A 24008-nucleotide genomic window follows, 5' to 3' on the forward strand; every position below is an offset into this window, starting at 1 on the left:
CCTTAAATGTTTTCCCCTTAGTTCCTTTTTTTCCTTCATTGCTATTTGTCCGAGGCTTGCCACTTTTCCATGTATTTGGTTCTTGCTCAGAATCAATGCTTTTTGGAGCCTCTTGGTTCTGGGCCAGCTCACATTCCTGCCCATTCCCTATTAACAAGTGCTCTGAACCACTGTGTTCTGTATTTGGGCGTTTCGTCCCAGACTTCCTCTTTTTCAGCCTGATTTTCATGTGCTTCACCTGAGTCCTCCAGGCCCCTCCACTCTCTCTATGGAGTCATAGCCTCTTCTCCCCTGCTTTTTGCATCCCTGGACTGGAGGCTGTACTGGAATCTGGATTATCTTTCTACTTGTATATCATTTGAAGTTTTGATGAAAGTACAGGTCATGTGTGTCTTTATGTTTGTTCCTTCTTAATTGATTTTTCATGGGAGGGTATGGGGGAAGATTCAGAATCAGGCAGCTGTCCTTCACCTAAGAGGTGAACTCTCCCTCACCTCTTAGGCCATCCATTAAAATGGCCCATTGGTTTTATCTCAGACCTGCCATGGCTCTTCATCTGCTGCTGCCCACCGGCCACTTCAGTCCAGACAACTCTCATCTTGCCTCATTCCTGCCTGCCCCTCTTTCCTTTCATTTCTTGTACATCAGCAGATATAACACTTTTAACACATAAATCACTTTTATCCTCTTGCTGCGATTAAATTATTTAGAATTAAATGGTCTCAAGCAGGGAATAGCTGACAAGTGGCCCAGGAGCCAAATGTAGCCTACCACCCTATTTGTGATGGCCCATGGGTTAACAGTGGTTTTCACAATATTAAAAGTTTGGGGGGGGGATCAAAAGAATATTTCATGACACATGAAAATTGCATAAAATCCAAATCTTACTGTCCATCAATAAAGTTTTACTGCAACACATCCATGCACAGTTGATGGTGTATTGTGACTGCCTGCCTTTGTACTGCACATGCAAAATTGAGCAGTGTGGCCCACAAAGCCTGCAGTATTCACTGTTTTACAGGAAGGGTTTGCTGACCTCTGTTCAGAGCTCTGCATGATTCATCTCCAGCCTATCCCAGCCTCGGCTGACCCACTCTCCTGTTTGTATCCTCTAGACACTCTGGTCTTTCTGTGTCCTCAGATGGAGGACCCAGTTCTTGGGAGTGTGCTACCTGGGACTCTGCCTTCTTTTCCTGCTGCTTAACCCTCTTCTGGACTCAGCTCCTTCATGTGTGTCCTGTTTCAGGGTCAGCTTCCCTGAAGTGCTCTCTCTGTCCCCTAATCTACAGTAGAGTCCCCTTTGTGACTCCCTCTCTCAACTCCTTATTTCTTTTTTGTGCGGTAAAACTTAATTGCTCATTTGTCTGTCTGTCTACCTAGCCTTGTATCAAGGTCTTTCCTTATGATGCAAACCCCATAAGTTCAGCCTCTGTATTTATTGTCCTCTGTAGCTGTGTTTCCACTAAGCATCTAACACATAGTAGGTGCTCAGGAAGTATTTGTCCCAACAGTTGATGAACAGAGGAGGTATCAGAGCTCCATGTAAAAGGTTATACGGGCACGTTACTAAAAGCTTGAACTTAGTGGAGAACTGGGGCAAAAGTGTCACCTGACAGCTGGGCCTTCCTGTACTGAAGCAAGGCCTCCAGCTGTCTTGACGTGGCACTTTCACTTATGGTTTTCGTCCTGCTGTTCTGCTCCTTTGCTGGTCTTTCTCCTAATTTCTTTCCTCCTTATCTCCTTTCTCTATCTCTGCCCCTGCTTAGCCCAAGAGGTTCATGGAAACTCCAAGTCCATAATAATTATAACTTTACCCAAAGGCAGTCTCTAAGCTCCTTTTAAAGTGAACTTAATCACATTTTTAATACAAATTTTTTCTTTGTTTGTTATTGTTTGTTGTAATACAGTCAGATTTTAATTATATGAAGTTAATTAGTGATTTTTAGATTTCCTTTTGCTATTTTGAAAGCAAACTTTCTTTTGAATTAAATGTATTTGTATTTAAATGTGTGCATATTTTTAAAGTAAAAAATCCCCACTTAATCCACTTCAAGCCTTATCTTCCAGAACTCCCCTCAGTTGGGAGAAATCTACCATTGAGAATTTAGGATACATAGTTTCAGATTTTTTACTGAGCATATAAAAAGAAGTATACATAATGCATTTACATTGATTGATGTATACGTATATACACATCCTTGTAAATCAATAGATTTTTTCCCATGGGACATATATATGCTTTTTTATTTATGAGTGTACTAGAGAACATTTTTCCATGTTTTTACATAGAGATGTATCTTATTTTAAAAAAAACACATATATAGTCTTTTGTAATAGATACCCAGTAATTTGTGTAACCTACCTCCTATTAATAAGTATGAAGTTTTCCATTTCTTTCTCTTTTCTTTCCAATCAGAAATAGTACAACATCAAGCCTTTGTATACATTACTTTCTTGGCAGAGGTATAAGTCTTTACACAGCTTTAAATTCCAAAAATGGATTTTTGGATTCATATGGCTTACATATTTAAACTTATGATAGATACTATCAAGTTGCATTCTGGGAGAAAAATGTGCTAAATTCTGTTCTTTCTAGCTGTGTGAGTTATCAGACTTTTTAATCTTTCCTACTTTGTAGGCGAAAAGTTAAAGTTGACTTCATTTGCATTTCCTTGATTTTTAGTGAGCATGAACTTCCTTTGATATAATTTAGAGATGACTGCCAACCTGACCTGTATTTTCTATGTCACATGTCCATTCTTCTTTTCTTAACTGCCTGTCCATTCCATGGCTCATGTTTTCCCCTGAAAGTGTGAACTTTCATGGAATACCTAAGGTCACTAGGTGTCACTAGAATCCCATTCTGTTATTTTTGGGTGTGTTCCTTACAGAGCAGACAGCTGTGTAACTGCAGCTGATAAAATTCTGAGGTTTCCTTTGGAAGGAAGAAGAAATAAAGGTGGAAGAATGAAGGTCAGCCTGGCTGTCACCTCCCAGTTCTGTTGAGGAAAGTTAGTCACAAAGTTGCTTGTTTGTTTGTTTGTTTGTTTGTTTTTGGGGCTATACCCTTGGCATGTGGAAGTTCCCAGGTTCATAGGCTAGGGGTCGAATCAGAGCTGTAGCTGCCAGCCTACACCACAGTCACAGCAACGTAACATCCTAGCCATGTCTGCCACCTACACCACAACTCAGGGCAACACCAGATCGTTAACCAACTGAGCAAGGCCAGGGATTGAACCCATGTCCTCATGGAAACTAGTCTGGTGCGTTACTGCTGAGACATGACAGGAACTCCTGAAGTTAGCTTTTTTAAACAGTCACTATGACAGATTAACTGGGAGCCCAGTTCCCAGTGATGTCTTGCCTGTTAGAGTCTGTCGCTCACCCTGCATTTAGTGTTTCCTACAGACAGGCCGTTTCCTTGCATAACCACCATCCATGCTGGCGTCACAGCTGTTCCATCAGCTCCACCCCAGAAGCCCATGCCTAGTTGTGTCTCCTCATATTTCTTGCTCTGGAACCCTTGCTGGGCCTGTCCTTGGCTCTTGTGCCTTTGACAGTGTTGAAGGCTATGCATGGCATGTGAAGATTGTCTGGTGCTTCCTGGTGAAGTGTTCTGACCTGGGAATGATGATGGACTCCTCCTGTGCCTGGTGGGGCCTCCCTGGCTTCTTCCCTGGGTGAATGTGCTCCTGGCAATTAACGTGTGTGGCTTTTGAGGGAGGTTCTTTTAAACTGTATAAGTAACTGCCCCTCATCACACTGTGTGTGTCTGTACTTTACCCACTGGGTTATAGTCCATTATTGTTGTTGTCCCTCTTGAGGTTTGAATTGTCCTTCATTGGCCAGTGGTAGCCTATTCATGGTGACTTTTGTGTTATTTTATTGTTTCTCCATCTTACCCGGAACACTTCTTTTCTCCTCTGGCATATCTTAATATAGGATCAGCTTGTCCTTTCTCTTTCCCAGCCCTAGATTCAGCCTTTCTCCAAGGAGCCCTGGTGTCTTTCAGTGGGAAGTAGTATTTGAACCCAAAGTCAGGGTGGTGGGCATGCTCCTTGCCACAGGAGTGCGTGCTGCTCTCCCACGCCCTCTTGTGGTCAGTTAGTGATACATGTATCTGCTGTGAACAGATACCTGCAATTCCAGCCCAAAGATGCCTTTCCTGCCAGCTCATGACACCTTACAAGTGGGCATCGAGATTGCCAAGTGGTTTTGCTCTTTTAGATATGTGAGGGAGAGGCCAATTGAGCATCAGAGGCTTCCTTTGCTCTCCTGGGTCCTCCTGGATCTGTGCTACATCTGACAGTGGTTGGGAGGCAGAAAAGGCAGAGTTGTTCCCATCCCCCACTACAGTGTATGTCAGCTTCAACACTGTCCAGAGTACTTTGAGCTTAAAGCCTTATTTCACCCTTGACAGAAATATTGTAATAGACCAAGGCATGTGTACTAGGTTTGATTAATTAAGGGGGGGGTCATCAAACCAGTAACATAAATGTTTCCTGTTTTCATTGTCCTAGAGGATTTTATTCCCCAGCAGGTACCCTAGTACAGTTCGGGATGGAGTTAGCTGTTTGTGGGCAAATCCAGAGGTCCTAGGTGGCTGCAGGGCTTGTGGTGGAGGAGCTGCTGGGGTCCGTGTGGCCTGGGCAGAGTGAGGGAGGTGGGTGGGAGAAGTAGGGGCCTAGCTCAGTTTTCAGAAGGAATCTATGCAAGGTGGGGGTTGGAAATTTATTGCCTTAAGTCTCTCCCTGTCTGGTTTCTGTTTTGAAAGTACCGTGTCTCTGGCACATCCATCCTCTGGTTTAAAGATCAGTTAACAGGGCTGAACATAATAACATGCTCCTCCAGGACGGGGAGTGGCCAGGTGGGCTGGGCCTTTATGCATCAGGCAGTGCTTGCCCTAGTGTGTGCATGAAACCCAGGGGAGGGGACGGGAAGGCCTCTGGGGTCCCCCTGCATTCCTCTGTTGTTTGCTGTTTGTTTCCCTCATGTGTCCCTCCCTCAAATACGGTTATTGAACCTCTTTTCTTTCCTTTCAGCCTTGTTCAAATCCTACCTCTTCTCTCACTGCTTCCCCGGGAAGTAGCCGGGTATGTTGAAAAAGCACAGATCCAGGCTGCGCACAGTAGGTGCTCACCCACAGCCCCGCTTCCCTCCCCCCTGCCCCCCTCTGCTCTCTACTCACAGCACTGTCACTGGAACTTCCGTAATGTTCTGCCTTCTTCCCAGGGGGCGGGGTACGACCTGAACCTTTCTTATGCCAGGATAGGGTGCTTGGAGTCTGGCGCCTTCACAGTGTCAGCCCCTTAGTGCCTGTTTGTTATCTGCCCTGGCCTCCAGCATAGGGATTTAGACACTGGCTGAATGACTCACTGCCTGGGCTTGGGGTAGGCTGGTCCTGAGGGTGGGCTGGGTGTGGGTGGTCCAGGGGGGCTCTTGGCTGGATCCCAGGCAGGACTTCTCAGGGGAAGGGAACCCACACTGCCCTGTTCCCAGGAGCTCTGAGGGCAGCAGTCTGAAAAGCAAGATAAAAGGTTGGTTCTTTTGCTTTTAGGGGCATCTCTGGAAACATTTCTCTTCTTAACCACTAGATGGGGGGATAACGTTACCATTTCACATTTCTGAAGAAAAGCAGAAATCCAGCTGGTGAGCTTTTTCTATTTGTTCAGTAGATTTTGACTGAGTGACTAATAAACGTGGTTTTGATGTGGTGGCTTCAGAATTTCCCTCAGCATGTGAGCGCACTCGATGTTTGAGTCGTGGGACCGTGTTTAAACCCAAGTGGATTCAGGGAGTATGTCTGCGCAGGCCTCCGTTGTGTGTAGGTGTGTGGTGGGTCCACACACCTCCCCCCTCGGGACCAAGCCTTTGAAACCACTGCCTGGCAGAGGGCTTATAGTCTCGTAGATGCGGGCAGAGGGATTTTCTGTGGCCTTGGTTTCCTCAGCTATGTGGTGGGGGAGACAGCAGCACTTCCCTGGGCTGAGCCTGCTGATGGTGCCATGGACGTGATGAGAGATGATCCCAGTCTTCTGTCCCAGTGCTTCCCAGCCTCCCCTTTTTGGCTATTTTGTGCTTATAACAGTGGGAAATAGGTGACATTGCACTTGAGAAGAAGCTGGTCATCAAAAAAGACATTCCCAAGAAACCCCTCCTGGTCCTCTCCGTCCTCGCTGCCTATTCCTCATCTCTTTCATTAGATCCATTATGCTGCCCAGCCCTTAGCTGTAGGCTTTTTACCGGCTTCAGCAATTAGTTGTACTTTTAAAAGTCAACTTTTTAAAAATAAAATTTCTGGAGTTCCCTGGCGGCCTAATGGTTAAGGATCCATTGTTGTTGCTGCTGTGGTGTGGGTTTGATCCCTGACCTGAGAACTTCTGTATGCTGCAGTCGCAGCTAAAAGCAAATAAATAAAAAAGTAAAATTTCTGTAAAATGAAATATCCCCATTTTAAGTGTACAGTTCATTGAACTTTGACAAATGTACATACAGATGTTACCATCACCACAGTCAAAATACAGAGCATTTTCATCACCCTGACAGTTCTTGTTTGTCCCTTTGTGGTCACCCTCCCCGGCCCCAATTTCCACTCACCTGGTGTCTGTCACTGTTGATTAGCTTTGCCTGTTTTAGCATCTCTTATAAATAGTCATCCAGTGTGTATTATGTTGAGCCTGGCTTCTCTTTTGTTCATCATGATGGTTTTGAGATTTATCTGTGTTGTCATACATGTCAATATTCTAATGCAGGGATATAGGAGTTTGTTTATCTGTTCACCTGTTAATGAACTTTTGGGTAGTTTTCAGTTTTTGGTTGTTATGACTCAGGTTCTATGGACAGTCACGTTTGTGACCTTGTGTATCTTCATTTCTCCTGGGTCGTTAACCCAGACTGTTTGCCAAGGTGGTTGTGTCACTTTATACGTTCTTCCCAGCAGGACATGAATCTTCATCAGCACTTGTCAATCTTTAATTTTAGCCATTCTAGTAAGTATGTAGTGGTATTCATGTGTTGTTGTTGTAGGTAACATTTGGGGGGATATTATTCACCCTTTAAAGTGTACAGTTTGGTGGTTTTTAATATATTCAGAGTTGTGCAGCCACCACCACAATCTATTGAAAGTATTTTCATCACCTCAGAACGAAACCCTTACATCACTGATCCTGCTGTGCCCTCTGCCCAAGGCAGCCCGGTCTGCTTTCTGTCCCCAGGGATTTGCCTATTCTGGAGTCTCATGCAGTAGAGTCATACAATAGGTGGCCTTTGGGGCTGGGTTTCTTCTCTTAGCATAGTGTTTTCAGGCTCTATCCATGTTGTAGCCTGTGTCAGAATTTCTTTGCTTCTTGTGACCCAATGATATTCCACTGTGTGGATATATCATACACCTAAAATTTTTAAATATTTTCTCCCATTCTGCAGATTGTATTTACACTTTCTTTATTTACACTTTCCTTTGAAGCAAAAAGGTCTTAATTTTGAGGAGGTCCAGTTTATTTATTTTTGTTTCTTGTGCTTTTGGTGTCATTTAAGAAGCTTTTGCCAAATCCAAGATCACACAGTTTTACTCTAATTTTTTTTTTCTAAGATTTTTTTGTAGTTTTAGTTCTGACATTGAGGTCTTTGATCTATTTTGAGTTAGTTTTTGTATGGTATAAGGTAGGGGTCTCATGTCATTTGTTTTCATGTTGTCTCAGCATCATTTGTTGACAAGACTTTTGTTGTTCTTTCCCCAGTGACTTGTCTTGGGCCCCTGGTCAAAAGTCAGTTAACTATAATGAGGGATCCCATCTGGTTTTCATTATATTTCCCTGAGTACTAGTACTATACATAAGATAAGTGCTTAGTGACTGTGTATTGTCTTGGGTTTAAATTTTTTAAAATTTGGTTTTTGTCTTAATATTAAGCTATGTGTGATTTTTGTATGTTGCACACTAATTTTTTTCATCGGATATACATATATATATATACATATTACAATAATTTTCTCTCCATCTGTCTTTAGTTTTCTTTATTGTGTCTTTCAGAGTATTCAAGTTTTTCATTTTGTTGAAGTCCAGTTTTTCATTTTCTTCTGTGCTTTGTTTTTGATATTCTATCTGAATGTTTCTGCCTACTTCAAAATCATGAGTTTTTTCATGCATTTTTCTTTCAGAAACTTTAGCTTTTGTGTTTAGTTCTGTGATCTCTTTTGAGCTATATGTTTTTTGGTGTGTGAATACACATATGGTATAAAGAAGTCAAAAGTGTTTCTTTCTACAGTTTAGTCATTATTCAGAAAATATTTTTGAGACTTTTTGCCAGACTTTGAGGTTACAGCTCTAACTAGACAGGCATAGTTTCTGCCTTCACAGAACATACTTTTAATGAAGAAGAAAAGTTTTGTAAGGTCCTCAAAGCGGGTAAGAGGGCCCTCTGAGTTTGTCCCCCTGGCTGGACAGTGCTTGGGGAGGCCCCTTGGAGTTGGTGACCTGGGGGACCAGTGTTCTGGGGAGGGAAGGCCATTCACTGCCTTAGGCAGGACAGTACCAGAAACTCCAGTGGCTGGAGTCTAGTGAGGAGGGGGAGCTTCCAGACTGAGACCTGTTCTTTCAGCCTCCCGCCCCCCACCACCACCAGGGGTTAGAACTTTACTCACTTCTGTCTTTTTCCTCAGCATATTTTTGGATTGTTACATTTTTGCAAAGTACTTTCACCACTGGGTGAAGACAAGATGGTCTGGTTCTCATGTCTGCTTCTGTGTTGGATGTGTGGGGATGGCTCATGGTGCCATTATATCCCCTGACCTGAGCAGTGGGAACGGCTCCACTGTGTGCCTCGATGTCATGAGTGGGACCAGGGCCATCGCATGCCCTGACGTGAGGAGTGGGAACCACAGGGAGTTTTCGCAGGATTACGGTAGTTCTTTTTTTTTTTTTTTTTTTTTTTTTTGTCTATTTTGTCTGATATGAGCGTTGCAACTCCTGCTTTTCTGTCATGTCTATTGGCATGAAATACTTTTCCCCAGCCTTTCACTTTCAATCTATATGTATCTTTTGTCCTAAGGTGAGTTTCTTGTAGGCAGCATATTGAAGGTTTTTGCCTTTTTATCCACTCAGCCATTCTGTGTCTTTTGATTGGGGCATTCAGTCCATTGACATTTAAGGTGATAATTGATAGATGATTATTTATTGCCATTTGATCCTCGTGTTCCAGTTGATTCTATGGTTCTCCATTCTTCTTTTTTTTTTTGGTTGGATGGTCTCCTGTTATTATCTGCTTGAGTGGGGATTACGGTAGTTCTGACCGGCTCCAGGGCTGCTGACCACACGCTGAAATTCACAGATCTAGTGATAAGGACATCACCTTGTTGGTGTCCTGTTTGTTTTGTTTTTTTGTTGCTGGTTTTTGTTTGTTTGTTTTGTTTTGTGGCATGTGGGAGTTCCCAGGCCAGAGACTGAACCTGTGCCACAGCAATGACCTGAGCCACAGCAGTGACAATGCCAGATTCTTAACCTGCTGTGCCGCCAGGGAACTCTTTAGGGGCCCTATTTTACAAAGACTCAACAGATGGGTGTTATAATTGCATAAACACGGGAGTGATTGAAAGTGTTTGAACTGGGTTGTGGAGAGGTGAATGAAATGTTGTAAGATTAATATTTCAGTATTACGTGAATGAGTCAGAGGAGGAAAACCTGTGGGGAAGGAGATGATTTAGAACATTGTTGTGATTGTTTAGATTTGAGCACTGAATACTTAGAAGGAGGGCACAGTCCAGGAATTCCCGAGGTGGGCAGGCCAGGGGAACAGGAGGCAGAGCCCAGAGGAGCTGGGCTCATAGACCCAGTTTCGGGGTAAGGATGCCTGGACAGAAGCACACAGCAAGGAGAACTCAGTTTGGGAGGAAAAGATGAGCTTTCTGGCCTTAATTTCTTTAGGACCCTTCTAGCTCTGGATTATTCATTGTATGTCCTGTGTACTCTTGCATGTGCTTAAACCTTTATGAGGGCCACACCCTGGTCATTTTGAAGTGTTACAAGTCTACGCTTGTATAAGAACTATATTTCCTGTACCTGCCTCTCTCTTCTACTCTAATACTTAAAAACACCGGTCAGAGAAGATTTGGAAAGTTGAATTTATATTGCCTTTTGTGTTTGGTAATAAATGTACTTATTTTAAAAGACCCATTTGTTAAAATGGCCTGTGCAGGGATTTCTTACTTTGCTAACTGACACACGTTGTAGATTTAACGGCGTGTGACTATAACAGAACACGCTCATTACGCCTCATTTTACTTACACAGATGCAGGACAGCTGGAGTGCACATGGATGAGTCACTGTTTCCCGCAGCTAACTCTAACCAACACTTACCAAGCATAATCCAAAAAAAGGTAAGTACACTACCTCAGTGTGGACCATGAACTTAGGATGTATTCATCTTTTTTTGTTCCTAGAAAATAAAACTTTTAGAAATATGGTCAAGAGTTGTCTTAAATGTTGCTGTTGATGGTATTCTTTTCACATGGCATTTTTAAATGGGTTACTAGAGTCAGTTTGTAAGAAATGGAAGAGACTGTTGGGCCAAAGGAAACAGAGTTGTAAGGGGGCCAGCCCTGATTCAGGTGCTCTGGTAACTACCTCAGAATCCATTTCTGAGTAAAATACATTTCATCTCTTTGGGCTGAAAATCTCAAAAGTCTGAAGCATGAGTATCTAAGTGTGTAAAGTTATTTATTACAGAAAATCTGTACCAATATGAAGTTACTGCTTTCACTTGAGGGCTAATTTATATTTGAACTACAACCCTTTTGATTTTTTATTATTTAAAAGTTTTAATTGATTTCTGTATTTGAGGGTATAGTTCACTATAAAATATCGGTCACTTTGTCATCACATGAGAATCCGTGCTGGAGAAAAGATTTTCAGACTTTTTCCAAACTGAAATAGGCAGAGGAGAGCTGTACATTCCCTGTAGATTAGAGAGAATTTCCGTAACATCTCCAAGTTTTCTGCAAATGGTAAATCCTGCATGTCCATTACATTTCATCACGGAGAAGCCAGAACTCAGTCTGGCTGTCTCTGTCTACATCTCATTGGACGGTAGTGAAATGGGAACATTTCCTGACTCTCTAGATGGACAAGCAGTAGCTCTATTTACTGTTTTAAAAATAAGTATTTATACTAGACATATTGACAATAAGAGTATATTTTCATTGTAATACATCAAGTAAACATAGATCAGGCAGATCTCTTAATTGCCCTTCCCTCAAAATAAGCAGTTCCAGTTTGAAAAAAACAAAACAAAACTAGAGTAGCATAAAGAAGGAAAAAGGGGAGTTCCCACTGTAATGGGATCAGCAGCGTCTCTGGAGTCCTGGAACGTAGATTGGGTCCCTGGCTCAGCACAGTGGGTTAAGGATACAGCTTTGCTGTAGCTGCAGCATAGTTTGCAACTGTGGCTCAGATCTGATGACTGGCTGGGAGCTCCATATGCTTTGGGGTGGCCAAAAAAGAAGAAAAACATAAAAAGGAAAAAGAGACTAATTTTGTTTTAAGAACCTTCTTGGAAACTAAGAATGCTGGAATCCTGAAAATGCCTCAGAAAACATAGCCACTTAGCCTTAAAATCCTGTCCATATTCTTACAGTTGTAGAAAGAATAAATATTACCAGTTCACATATAGTGCAAGAAATACCTCTTTAAGAAGGTTTATTGTTGATGTTATAGAAGATATCAGGAATGTATATGAAAGGGTTCTTTTCCTGTCTTACACAATTGCGATACAGTATTATTAATTTTTATGTCCTTTTTGTGTAGCGCAAGTGTATGCAGCCTAAAGATTTTATTCCTAAAACACCAGAAAATGATAAAAGACTGCAAAAGAGGTTTGAGAAGATGGCTAAAGAGCTCCAGCAGCAGAAGAGAACTCTGGGTAAGCTGGGAATTGTAGAGCCATCATTGGCACCTGTGTTTGTACATGATGTAGCTGAGAGGACTGTGGGAGTTTTAGCCCAGCAGATCGAAAACAAATCTGTCACCCTCAGGAGACCTGACTGCAGCCATTGTAGGGTCCATGGTTGAACCCAGTCAACCACAAAGTCCCAGTCATTCATCGGATCGATGAAACTTTGTATTTGCAGGAATAATTCTAGGAGAAAAGGGAGTTTTGACAGATTAGCCCTGTTAGAATAAATCCCTCTACTTTCTTTATTGTGTGTATAGCTTTGTATTTTTACTGAATACTAGTACTTGGTCTTTTTGTTATCCAGAATAGGCAAATTTTAGATGATGGATTCTCTCAATGATATAGAAAAATATTTTCAAACAGCATCAAACTTTAAAGTACTTTATGTGTTTTTAGTATTTCTCTTTTTTGCCTTTTCACTATTCTCTAAACTCAGTATTTCAGACCAATCCTAACACGTCATTGATACAAATAAGCAATTTTGTTAACTATAATGCATAACATAGAAAGCACTCAATCCTCTAGTTTTTTTTTTTTCCTTCTTTAAGTCCGTCTTGATAAAGTAGCAGACCTAACTAGAACCTTTAGCTTGCAAGTGTTGCCCCATAACTTCCCTGAACATTGCCTTTATCTTTTTTTGTGCCCAGTCCTGCCATTGCCCAATGAATCAAGTCTCTTTCTCTTGGTGCTGTGCTGGTCCCAGACCTCACAGTCTAGTCTATCTGTCTGCTCCAGGCAGAAACATGTCTGTCTGTCTACTCCTTGGCGTCTGTCTGCTCTGACACCATCACCCACCAGGCCCCCAGACCCTGCTCTGAAGTGATTTCCTGACTCCTCTGCTCTCTTCTTCTGTGCCACCCCACGTGAGCATCTGGGAGCTCCATCACTGGCCCTCCAACCACTGTGTCCTCACCTCCACCTCCCACGCTTCAGTCGAAGCATGTAAATCTGAGCTGACATGGACACCCCACCCAGGGTTTAAAATTCCTCAGTGTCATCCCAAGGAATAGATGTTTAGGATAAAATCCTATGCTTACCATGTCCTATAGCCAACCACATCCTGCCTCGCCTGGCCTGCAGCCTCACAGCCCTGCAACTCTCTGCTGTCAGCCTTCTTACTTTGGCCATTTGGCCATCTTTCCTGCACCAGTGATGGTGTATTTGAAAAGAATTTGACAAAATGGCAATAACAGATTTTTTTTGTGTGTCTTTTTGGGGCTGCACCCACGGCATATGGAGGTTCCCAGGCTAGGCGTCGAATCGGAGCTACAGTTTCAGGCCTACACCACAGCTCACAGCAATGCCAGATCTTTGACCCACTGAGAGAAACCAGGGATCGAACCTCTATCTTCATGGATACTAGTCAGATTCATTTCTGCTGAGCCACAACAGGAATTCCAGCAATAATAGATTTTTAATAGTTCTCTTTTTAGACCAAATTTGTATCTTAATTGTCTTTTTAAAACTACAACTTTAAGGTATTAAAGATTCAACTATTGTATGTTTGTATGTTACCAGAGGTACAGTAAAAGTTGTTCAGGCCCAAGAATTACAAATGAGAGGATATTGAATGATCTGTGGTCTTTTTTTTTTTTTCTTTTAAGGAGTAGAGAGGCAGGTGGTCAGGGTCCTAAAGTTCTTTTATCATCTGCAAAGTATGGATTCCAGGAAGTGCACAGCTGTTTTCCCTGTGATTGAGCCCATCATTTCATGGCTCAAGGGTCCCCTGATCCCCCACTTCATGCAGCCAAGTTCATATGCAAGTCTGAATGTCAGAAAGAAAAAGGAAAACTCTGGGGGTAGGGGCAGGCCTGTCCTTAGGAGGAATCATTGTTGAAGGAGGAAGGCATTTTTTTGAGCTTAAAGCTGGAATTTGCTTATTTTCAGGTGATGATGTTCCTGTTCTCTTATTTGAATCTAATGGCTCCTTGGTGTATAGTCCCACAGTTAAAATCTTCAGTGGCCACCACAGTGCAATGGAGAAGAGATTGCAGGAGATGAAGGAGAAACGGGAAAATCTCTCCCCCACCTGTAAGTGCTTACACTGTCCTCCAGATAAGCCAGGAAATAAAATACACTTCTTTGTGTTTGTGTTCATACACAGAGTTTAACCTACCAGTTCATTGTAGCCAGTGGTATTCAGGATGGCACAGCTAAGGGAACTGTGGTAGTGTTAGCCTAGGAAATAGGAAACAATTTAAGTTGCCTACAAGGGACTGCAAGCAAGACTGAAATGTAGTCTTAAGTAGGCTAGGGTATGTGGCTGCACTAAGAAAATCTGGGCTGTGTTGTCAGGAGGGAGGTAGGAGTGGATATTGAGGTAGTGACCAGCAATGGGGCAGGTGAATACCCAAATTGTCTATGTATATACCTGTATATGCATGTAAAATGATTTGCCTTAAACTTTATTCCATTATTTCCAGTGTTAATTCTCCTAGTTAATTGCCTCCAGCACAGATTAAAATTCAACAACTTAAAATTTTATCTCTGTACTTACCTTCCTTATCTTGGTTTATTCTCATTATGCAGTTGTTTGCTTAAGTATCCTTAGGAAAGCATCCTTGTAAGTCTCTTCAAAAATTACCTTTGGGAATTCCCCGGTGGCTCAGTGGGTTAAGAATTGGGCATTGTCACTGCTATGGTGTGGGTTCGATCCCAGTCCCTGGGACTTCCACACGCTTTGGGTATGGCCAAAAAAAAAGAAAGAAAGAAAGAACATGTCTTTGACTATGAAACCAAAGTATCTCTTGTTTCTGGTCTGTTGCATGCACAGCCTTTGAAGATAACATCTGTGACCCTAGTGGTTAAATCACTGATGTCCTGGATGTTTTCTGTGAAACCTCCGGGGTTTTTCAACTTCCCCACTCCAGACATTTGGGGCAGATAGTTCTTTGTTGGGCAGCTGTCCTATGGGTGGCAGAGTGTTAGCTGCATCCCTGGCCTCTGCCTGTAGGTGCCACAACATAGCTCACACTCCAGCCCATCCCACATGTGATGCCCAGGGGTGTCTGCTCACACTTGGGCTGCCCCTGGCTGAGAACCACTGCCCTGGTTCAAAAGACAGCTGTCGTGATCATCAAGAAAAAAGCCTTGATCATGGAGCAGTGAGACAACTGAACGCCATCTGTTTACCTCTGCTGAGCTTCTGCCTAGGTCCAGGCCAGCTGACTGACTCCTCAAGATACCTTCTAAGTTTTATTTTCCTGGGGCTTTGTTACATGGTATGATTTGTGTAAATTATATTTTATTGATTCCTGTCATCTGTAATGGATTTGAATAAGGCTTAGTTTTTGTGTTGTTTTGTGTTGTCTAGAATATGAAGTACAAGGAATAAGTTGTATGTGTGTGCATGTGTGCGTGTGTGCACATGCTTGTGTCCACACACAGAGTAGAATAAGGGGACCTGCTCACAAATCAGAGTTGTCTCTAATGAGGAGTTTTGATTATGTTTCCAGCTTCCCAGTTGATTGAAAATTCTGGTGACACCGTTAACTCTTTGTGTGAAGAAGCATCTCTGAACATTTCCCATGATACTTTGTGTTCAGGTAAAATTATTTTCTGTGATGAATTTAAGCTTTGAGAATGTTAGCCTTTTCTTATTTGGAATTTTTTTCAGTGAGAAGAACAGCTAGTTAAGAATTAGAATTCATGAATTTTGCCCTGAAGTTAGGTATTACACTGAAAGTAAGGAATGAAAAATTATGTCAGTTCAACATCCTTTTGGTCCCTCTGTTTTGTTTTGTTTTGTTTTCTCCTTGGCATTTGCCTTTGTGACATAGAATTGATCGCTCAATTTTAAAAGGAAAAAAAAACTGCGATCTTATGTGAACCAATCTCCATGCAGTTTAAACTGTATGGTATTGAGAACAGAAAGAGCCAAGGAAAAGTTGTTTCACACAGTGTGTAATGAATTCTTGAACAAGTTGCTAAGTATGTGTACATCCTTAAAAACTCTGGGCAATAATTTAAAAAAAGGATTTCTAATTCTAAGCAGTATTAGAAAGAATCGATAAAATTAGTTATAATTTTGCATATAATTTTGTAAATGTGGGAGCCCTTATTTCCCTCTGAATGATTTTTTTGTGTGGGCATAGCCTTTTCTGGTTTTGTCCCATTTCTTACCATTTTCTCACTAGCCCACCTTAGTCCACATAAGTAGCAGTGACCCCTAGCAGGACTATGTTTGAAGTGCTTGAGCTGTTCTGGCCTTTCTTCTGAAAGCCATAGCAGTGACAAGTCACAAAGCAAAACCACGGTGTTAGGAGTTTAGGCTGAATGTTTTTGTGAATAGCTTATTCTTTTATCGCTTTGGCATTTGTTGAAATTATTTGACCACTTATCTTAATTCTCATCTTTTTATTTCATACTTGATGTATTTATTTCTTGTAAATTAGAAACAAGTAACAATAACTCGCTTTCATGGTTGCTGTGTCTGGGCACTTGTGTTGGGCACTGCTCACCTGTGTGTATTGATTAATCTCCCACTAGCCCTGTGAGTGGCCCCTGTTGTCCCCACTTTGCCGGTGAGCACACCAGGCCAGACAGGGGTCACACAGCTCGTACAAGGTCAAGCAATTTGTGAGCAACTGACCCAGGATTCAAACCTAGGCAGGCTGACTTCAGAATTAACACCCTTCATGCCCTGTCACGCAGATTGTCAGTCTTTTGAAAGTGAGCTAAGCTTATTCAGCTGCTAAAATTAAATGTCCTATGTTTCCAGCTGCTGACTTAGAGACACACCACCACCGGCCTGCTGGGCCCCCATCTACTCTTGTGGGAATGGGGGGCTCTGTTTTTCCTCTTGAAAAGTAGAGCTTTAGTGGTGTCAGGTTAAGACATTGCCTCCAGTGTGGAGTTCCTGTAAAGTGAGGGTCCTCCATTTGTTCACCCAACATTGAGCCTCTATCAGGGTGGCCAGCACAGGGCCAGCAGCTCCAGATTCCAGAGAGTAGTATCTGTGCCAGGGTTTCTAGGTTAGTGGGGTGGGGGGGGAGGCAGAACCAGGGGACATTCTCTTAGAGAATCAGGGGGAATTCTGTGTGATAGAGGAGGACACGTGTGGCTAGACCTGGCAAGGTCAGTGGAAGGATTTGCAGAGATTCTAACATCCAAGGTGGATTTTGAAGGAAAGGTAGTGTTTATTCACTGATGCTTGCATGTAGTGCATGGGCAAGGCTGGGATGTATAAACATAAACACGGATTTCAGGAGATAGGCAGCAGCGAGTCAGAACTATGAATCCTGCCAGGTGTGTAGAAACTCCCTGGAGTATAACTATGCAGAGGAGACTGCAGTGGAAGCAGGGGTCCATCCTCTGTAGGGGTGGTACAGTTCATTGTGAGTCACTTTGTGGATACCAGACCTGAAGGCAGAGGTCTTTACCTTTTGCAGCCACTGGCCTCTTGGAGTGTTTAGCGACAGGGTGTGGCTGCTGTTACTGTAGAGGCGCCCCAGGTGTGAATATCCAGGATGTGCTACTCCCTCCCTGACCCTACCCCATCCATCCCGGACCCTAATCCACATGGGGTCGCCCACGTCCCTCCGGGAAGGTCCTGACATGGGAAAAGAGCTGGGGCCAGGCTCTTCCAAGCTAGGAGCTTCGCTTAGCAAGTATCACTTCATGGGTTGACTGCAAATTACTTTGATAATAACGTAAACCACTTAAAACGTTAATTCCTTATTAATGTTTTCCAGAAAACTCCTTTGCTGGTGATCTGCCCTCATCCATTGATGATTTTTGTAGAAATACTCCATGTGGGGATCAGGAAAGGAAAGTGGAACACTTTGTTGAAGGAATTAAAAGCCACGTGTCTGTTGTGTCCCCCATGCTGAAAACACACATTGTCCATCCTTCAGCATCTCTAGGGTCCCTCAATCAGTTAACTCCTCAGAATCTCCCCTGCAACCTTCCCAAGGAGGGAGTCCACCAGCAGCAAGGTGGCCCTGTGGGTGCTGTGATCACTCCCAACACCAAGGTTCAGAAGGTGCCAGATGACAAGGTTGGTTTGTTGCCTCCAAGACTGCCAGCAGAAGGTGCCCCCGTGGGCTCTTCAGGACCTGGAAGTTCCTCGGCCAAAAGGAAGAGGACATCAGGGGCCTTGCACTCCCCTCCAGGACGGAGGCAGAAGAGGCTGCCCGCTGGGCCTAGGCTGCAGCTCTTTGCCTCAGGGGACAGCCAGCCGCTGGTGACCGGCTCTGCGGTTAAGGCTCTGGATGGCGAGCAGTCTGCTTATGATGACTATTTCTCGCCAGATAATCTGGAGGAGAGGCGTGCAGAGAGTCTTCCCACTGGGCACCCGCTGGTCCGCAACCCTGCCCCCCTCCAAGGCAGGAGAAGCCTCTCCCGGAGAGAGCGAGCCAGTGTCTTGGAGATGGCCGACTTGTCGCGCATTGGCAGGGCCCCCTGCATGGTACCTGGTCTGCAGAAGGCAGCGCTCCATAGAACTAGGCCCGCGCTGACTCGCATGACTTTAGGGGAAATACCTGCAACTGAAGAGGCCCCAGGCTGCGGTCCCCAGGCCGAGGCTCCGGGAGGAGGAGACCCCTGCCCAGGTGAGGGTGACTTTTACCCTGTGGGCGAGCTCACTCCTCAGCAAGGATGCCGAGGCAATTTCACTCCTTTGAAAGGAAGCAGCGAAGAAATGAAAGAATTGATTGACCCAAAAAGTGTGCGGAGAGAAGGTACTCTTAAGGTGCTGGATTCCTCTGAAGATCAAGCACAAAGTGATTCTAAACTGAACTCTGTAGACGACTGTGATGTGGAAACATCTGCAGAGGAAAGGGAAACCTTGCCCCCAGGATTCAGGGAAAGTATGTGAATCTCCCTTACCCAGTCTCTGTTACAGGAACATGTGGCAGTGCATCCATCTCCCACATTTGTCACAGTTTTTTCATAATGAAAATTATTTCTCCCTCCCCCCTTTTTAAACTTTAAAGGATGTATGTTTGATATTAACAGTGATAAATTCTTTAAGTTCTTTAGGAATAAAAGGCTTACTGCCCTGTGGAATTTCTAGGTTAGTAACACAGTTGTCTAAGCCCTTTCCTTCTTATAGGTGCAAAGTAAGTGATGCCTCATGTGAGTAACAGACCAGAGCCAGTGCTTTACCTGTGGCTTCTCTAACATCGCTGTGCAAAGAGGCACACTACACTAGGGAGGGTTTATAAGATCTAATGGTGAGGCTGTTTATCTTAGAAGGGAAGTTAAGGCAGTAGCCATTCATTCCAGAAAAGATATGAAAAAGTAAACATGGAATAAGTTAATATTTTTTTTTTTTTTTGGTCTTTTTGGGGCTGCACCTGTGGCATATGAAAATTCTCAGACTAGGGGATGAACTGGAGCTGCAGCTGCCGGTCTATGCCACAGCCATAGCAACACTGGATCCAAGCCACGTCTGTCTGTGACCTATGCCACAGCTCATGGCAATGCTGGATCCTTAACCCACTAAGAGAGACCAGGGATCGAACCCGCATTCTCATGGATACTGGTTGGGTACTTAACCTGCTGAGCTATAATGGGAACTTCATCAGTATTTATTCTTGAAGAAACTTTGGGAGATGTTAGCTATGAAGAATTTTTTTTAATATTAACTAAGTGGCTCATTGTAACAGGCCTATTTGACTTCTGTTTATTTTGCTTTAAGCATTTCATTTAAATAGATTTATTCCTATCTGTAATTTAATTGTACCTATAGTAACAAACTATGTAATTGTAGCAAAAGTAGCAAACATTTTGTCCTTTCTGATTATAAGCACAAACAGTTTTCAGCAATCAAAAGTGAAGAAATGTTCAACTTTAACCATCCTAACCTAATATCGGATTACAGTTTCAATAAGGCTAAGTTTATTCTTCATTTCTCTACTCTTTGAATCCTTTTAACCACCCTTTTCAAGATGGGAGAGTTATAGGGATTGAAATAATCACAGATGTACTGCATATCTTTTCCTTGGGTATAAACTCTCCCAAAATCATCTCACAAAGATAATTTAGTTTGTATATTTTTAACCTACTTTTTATGTCTGTGTTCTCATATAAAATATGTAAAATCTTATTATATATTTATAAAATGTAAAAATCTATAAAATATAAAATTTGACAAGAGACTATATCTTATTAGGGTTAGTATGTGTTTTCAAAATATTTGTTTTAAAATCCTGTAGGGAAGTTCCTCTGTGGCACAGCAGGTTAAGGAGCCAGCATTGCCATAGCTGTGGCGCAGGTTGCAACTGCAGCGTGGGTTTGATCCCTGGCCCAGAAATTTCCACATGCCGCGGGTGTGGCCAAAAAAAAAAAAAAAAACCACCCCGAATAAAATCATGTCAGCTTGAAAGTTAATATAAAACAGTGGATGTACAGAATTGTTTTGGTAGTTAAGAATATCCTATTCTTAAAGCTCGCATTCTCATTCTTCCCAATTTTTATCTTGTGTATTTTTTAAGATTTTGAATAATGTTAATGACTGCAAATATAAGTCAAGTAAAAAAAATCTGCTTTCAGAAGGTGTAGTGCACCCTACAGACCAGCTTTGTGAACAGCGGGATCCTCCTGCTCTGGCACCTCCCCACCCCCCACCCCTGTCCGGGGCTGGGCCCCATGAGGTTTGGGGCCAGGAGGTGTGGCCATCACACCAGGGTGCAGGCAGGGCCCACATAAATAAGTCTGGCTCAGAGATGGAAACTTAACATTCTCTGTGCCCTAATGTAAGGATGCCTAGGGTCACCTTATGTCATTGCAAGAGACAGAAAATCATTGAATTTAGGGCAGGAAAAGACTTAGCTATTTCTAGCCTCAACCCTCTTGTTGTATGGCAGTCAAGTCAAGACCCACTGAATGTTTAGATGTGCACAGCCAGCCCACCTGGTGTTGCATCTCTCCCTGGGGATCCACTGCCAGTTGCGGCCCTTGGCCCTTAGACATTCCAAAGGTGCTGAAATTATGCAGCAGTACAACCCACTCTGTTCATCAGGCTGTACCTCTCTAAATCTTTTTATGGTGAAATAAAAGTATTTTCTCAATTCCTGTTTTCTGTTCACTGTACTCATTGCCCTTGTCTGTATCTAAGATAGATGGTATACAGTAAAGGTTGTGAGAACAAGTTACAAAGAGATTCAGTGATAAACCTTAACGTAACAGGAATGGAGGGAGAGATTTTGATTGCTTTTTATTAACTTAGGAAATCATAGTAACCAATAATTTTTTCTTTCTAAACTTTCATTCTCTAATTTCATAAAAAAAAAAAAAAACCACAAATACATGTTTAAGAGAAATTGCTAAAAAGGGTAAAATCATCCTGTCCCACTCTCCTCACCTCCTTTCATTAGTTCATTTAACAGCTGTTTCTGTGCCCCTGTTGTGGCCCAGGCTCTCTTCTTTTCCCAGGGAGTCAGCTCACCTCACAGAGGTTATGTTCCAGTGACTGCAGACAGTAAATGAATGTGAGCACCATGAGAAAGAAGTGCGCTGATGAGGTTAGGGAAGGCTGCTCGGAGGAGGTAATGTTGTCTCACAGGCCTGGGCGAGGGAGAAGAAGTAGCCTTCCTCTGTCATGGGGGGGTCATGTTTCAGCCTGAGGAAGCAACAAGTGCAAATGTCCTAAGGTGGAAGATGTTTGTAGGAGCTGCACTGAGACCATTATGGGAGAACTCTCTGGGCTGAGGGAGGCAGCCAGGCCCAGACAAGCCTGGGGTGGTCTGGTTTTGTTTTCAAGTGAGATGAGAAGCCACTTGGGGGTTTTAAACAGGGAGCAACCAGTTCTGATTTATGTTTTAGATGTCACCCTGGATGCTTTATGGAGAACAGGCTGTAGTTTGGGTGTCTGCTAGAGGTAGTCACTGCCAGCGCTCATGCTTCCTTCCAGGTGTTTAGTGTGTGTGTGTGTAAAAACGCACAAGTGCAAGGAGATGTTTTAGGGGATTTTATTGCACATATAGGATTATATTATCCTATTGCCTTAAAATTTGATTTTTTGAAAAATATGTTGGATGTTCACATTGGTTATCAGCAAAGCAATAGATGTACTTTGCTTTTTAATATATTTCAGGAGTAGTGAAATTTTTCCGTAATGAAAGCCAGTAAAATTTTCAGCTTTATGGGCTAGGAGGCAAAGGAGTTACTTGTATTATAAGAAAAAGCCATTTTTATAAAGTTTTTATTGACTAAACTCCAAGTTGATTACAATTTTTTATACTACAAGTCTAATGAGAATATAGTTGTACTTTTGGGGGGGTGGAATACCTTAATTGGGGTTGAAATTGAGTGATTTTGTCATCAAAATTCATTGCAAATGTTTATTAAAGCCGGCGTATAATAAGACTTTACATATTTCACCTTTGAAAGTGCTGTTTCACACAGCAAGGCACTGCCAGATGCTGAAACCATTCCCTAAGCCATGGTTCTTACCAAGCACACACATGCCTAGGAAGTACCTGTGGATTCTATCAGATTGTGCCATTTGCAGGTCCTTACATCTCAGACTAAGCATCTCCAGTGCAGGGTGGATGGAAGCTCCTCATTTGTGCAGCCAGGTGTGGGTTTTCAGTAAATTCCTTTTGCTCTCGCATCAAGGTCTGAAAAACACTGCTGGAACTGCAGCTGAGCGGAGGAAGTTATATATGTGTGTGTGTGCCTGTGTGTGTGTATATCTCCACCTCAATTCATGTGAAAATGGAGATCTCACTTATTTCCACTTTGGACACCACACGACAGCAGTGTCAAACTGCTCGCTGTACTTGTTCATGGAAATGGCCTTCTGAGCCTGTGGCACTGTCTAACGTAACTCTGCAGACCAGCACATGAAGTGGGTTTTAACTGCCGAGTCGATTAAGTGGGTTCATCATCCAGAATTAACACCTCGCATGGCCGCTGCTTGTTTCTAAGTAACAGAGGTGGCTGAAGTGAGCAGAAGTAATTCCTTCCCATACCTGCACCCTCATTCCTGTCCCTTGGTCTGAAGGAAGCTGTGTTTGCTGTGGATGGTGGAATTACATGTCACACAGACACATAGGTCCCATATCTAAACACTCTGGCCATGCCCAGTTATTAGGTTCTTTTTCAGGAATAGTCACCAGAAGAGGTTAATAGAGGTTAGCACCCTTCCCCAAGCGCTATCTACTAGCCCTTACTGAAAGCAAGTCTCAAGACCCAAAGATGTTTATTAAACACAACTAGCGAGCAGATGGGGAACTGTCCAAGAATCAGGCCTATATGCCAAGGTCTTGTCCTTTAAGTGAACCATCTGCACGTGATCTGAAAGGCTTATTAGAGCCAGATGGTGTTCTTGGGGTGCGTTTCTGAAGACTGGTCAGCATCGCCCCTACAAGGCCTTCAGCCCTGCAGTTTCTCAGAGTGCCATTTAGGGTCCAAGTCTCAGACGTGACCCCTCGCTACCAGCTAGCTTATTATGCCCTAGTGGTATGGGCATGGGAGGACCCTGAAATATTTCAGCCAATCCATGAATTACCTGAGAAACACTCCTAGGACTCAGGACGGATCAACAATGGTGATGTCACCAGCTATAGCCCTTTTCTTTCATCCATTTGCCACTTAACAGAGCATCCTGTGTTGGGTGGAAGGGTTCATAGAAGTTGTCTCTTGAGTGTGGTGTTTCTGGTAGAGCAGAACCAGCACACGGACATGTGTCATACCATCTGTGCTGAATCGGCTTTCACCACATCCCAGCCTTCAGAGCACCATGTGGCTGTCTTAATGCATTAATTCTGGTGATGGAAATGGCACAAGGGCCTGTGCGGACTGGTGCCTTGGTGGGTGGTCAATGCTTGCAGCTCTGAGTTGGGAAGGATTGCAAGATTTCGTCTTGGCTCTGAAGGAAAAAAATGACATGAATAGTAGTGTCTGCTTAGGGAGAGGAGTAACATGGTTCATTAGGAAGTTTATTTGGATTATTACTTATTTAGTCAGTGGAGAATTATGGGCAAAATGCTGTAGTAATTGTCTATAGAAGGTATTATTTGATACATCTCATTGAAATCACCGGAAGAGATAACCATTTTCATCTGAATTAGTTAAAAGTATTTCATATGTTTTTTAAAGAATTTTTATTGGGATG

At 43.0% G+C, this 24008-nt stretch overlaps 1 protein-coding gene across 24 annotated transcripts in view; it reads left to right on the plus strand.

Moving 5' to 3' along the window:
• The window catches only part of MCPH1 (microcephalin 1), a 251965-nt gene that overhangs the window by 16555 nt on the left and 211402 nt on the right, over window positions 1-24008 (plus strand). For 15 of the 24 annotated variants that reach the window (XR_014829749.1, XR_014829751.1, XR_014829752.1 and 12 more), the window contains 5 exons: window positions 10283-10370; window positions 11797-11911; window positions 13832-13975; window positions 15400-15489; window positions 17638-18753. Coding sequence is in view for 17 of the 24 variants with exons in the window: in XM_084999820.1 (XP_084855946.1) it covers window positions 10283-10370; window positions 11797-11911; window positions 13832-13975; window positions 15400-15489; window positions 17638-18753 (1553 nt within the window). In the remaining 7 variants the exon portion in view is untranslated. Of the gene's footprint in view, window positions 1-5042; window positions 5129-5557; window positions 5650-10282; window positions 10371-11796; window positions 11912-13831; window positions 13976-15399; window positions 15490-17637; window positions 19344-20151; window positions 20959-24008 lie in introns of those variants that run through there. The other 9 variants (XR_014829754.1, XM_084999827.1, XM_021075800.2 and 6 more) reach the window with 4 other exon arrangements.

This window comes from Sus scrofa, chromosome 15 (assembly GCF_054392235.1).
Source record: "Sus scrofa isolate SSC_HxYL_T2T_F1_AM1 chromosome 15, Sscrofa_HxYL_maternal_Yorkshire_Landrace_v2.0, whole genome shotgun sequence".
NCBI lineage: Eukaryota > Metazoa > Chordata > Mammalia > Artiodactyla > Suidae > Sus > Sus scrofa.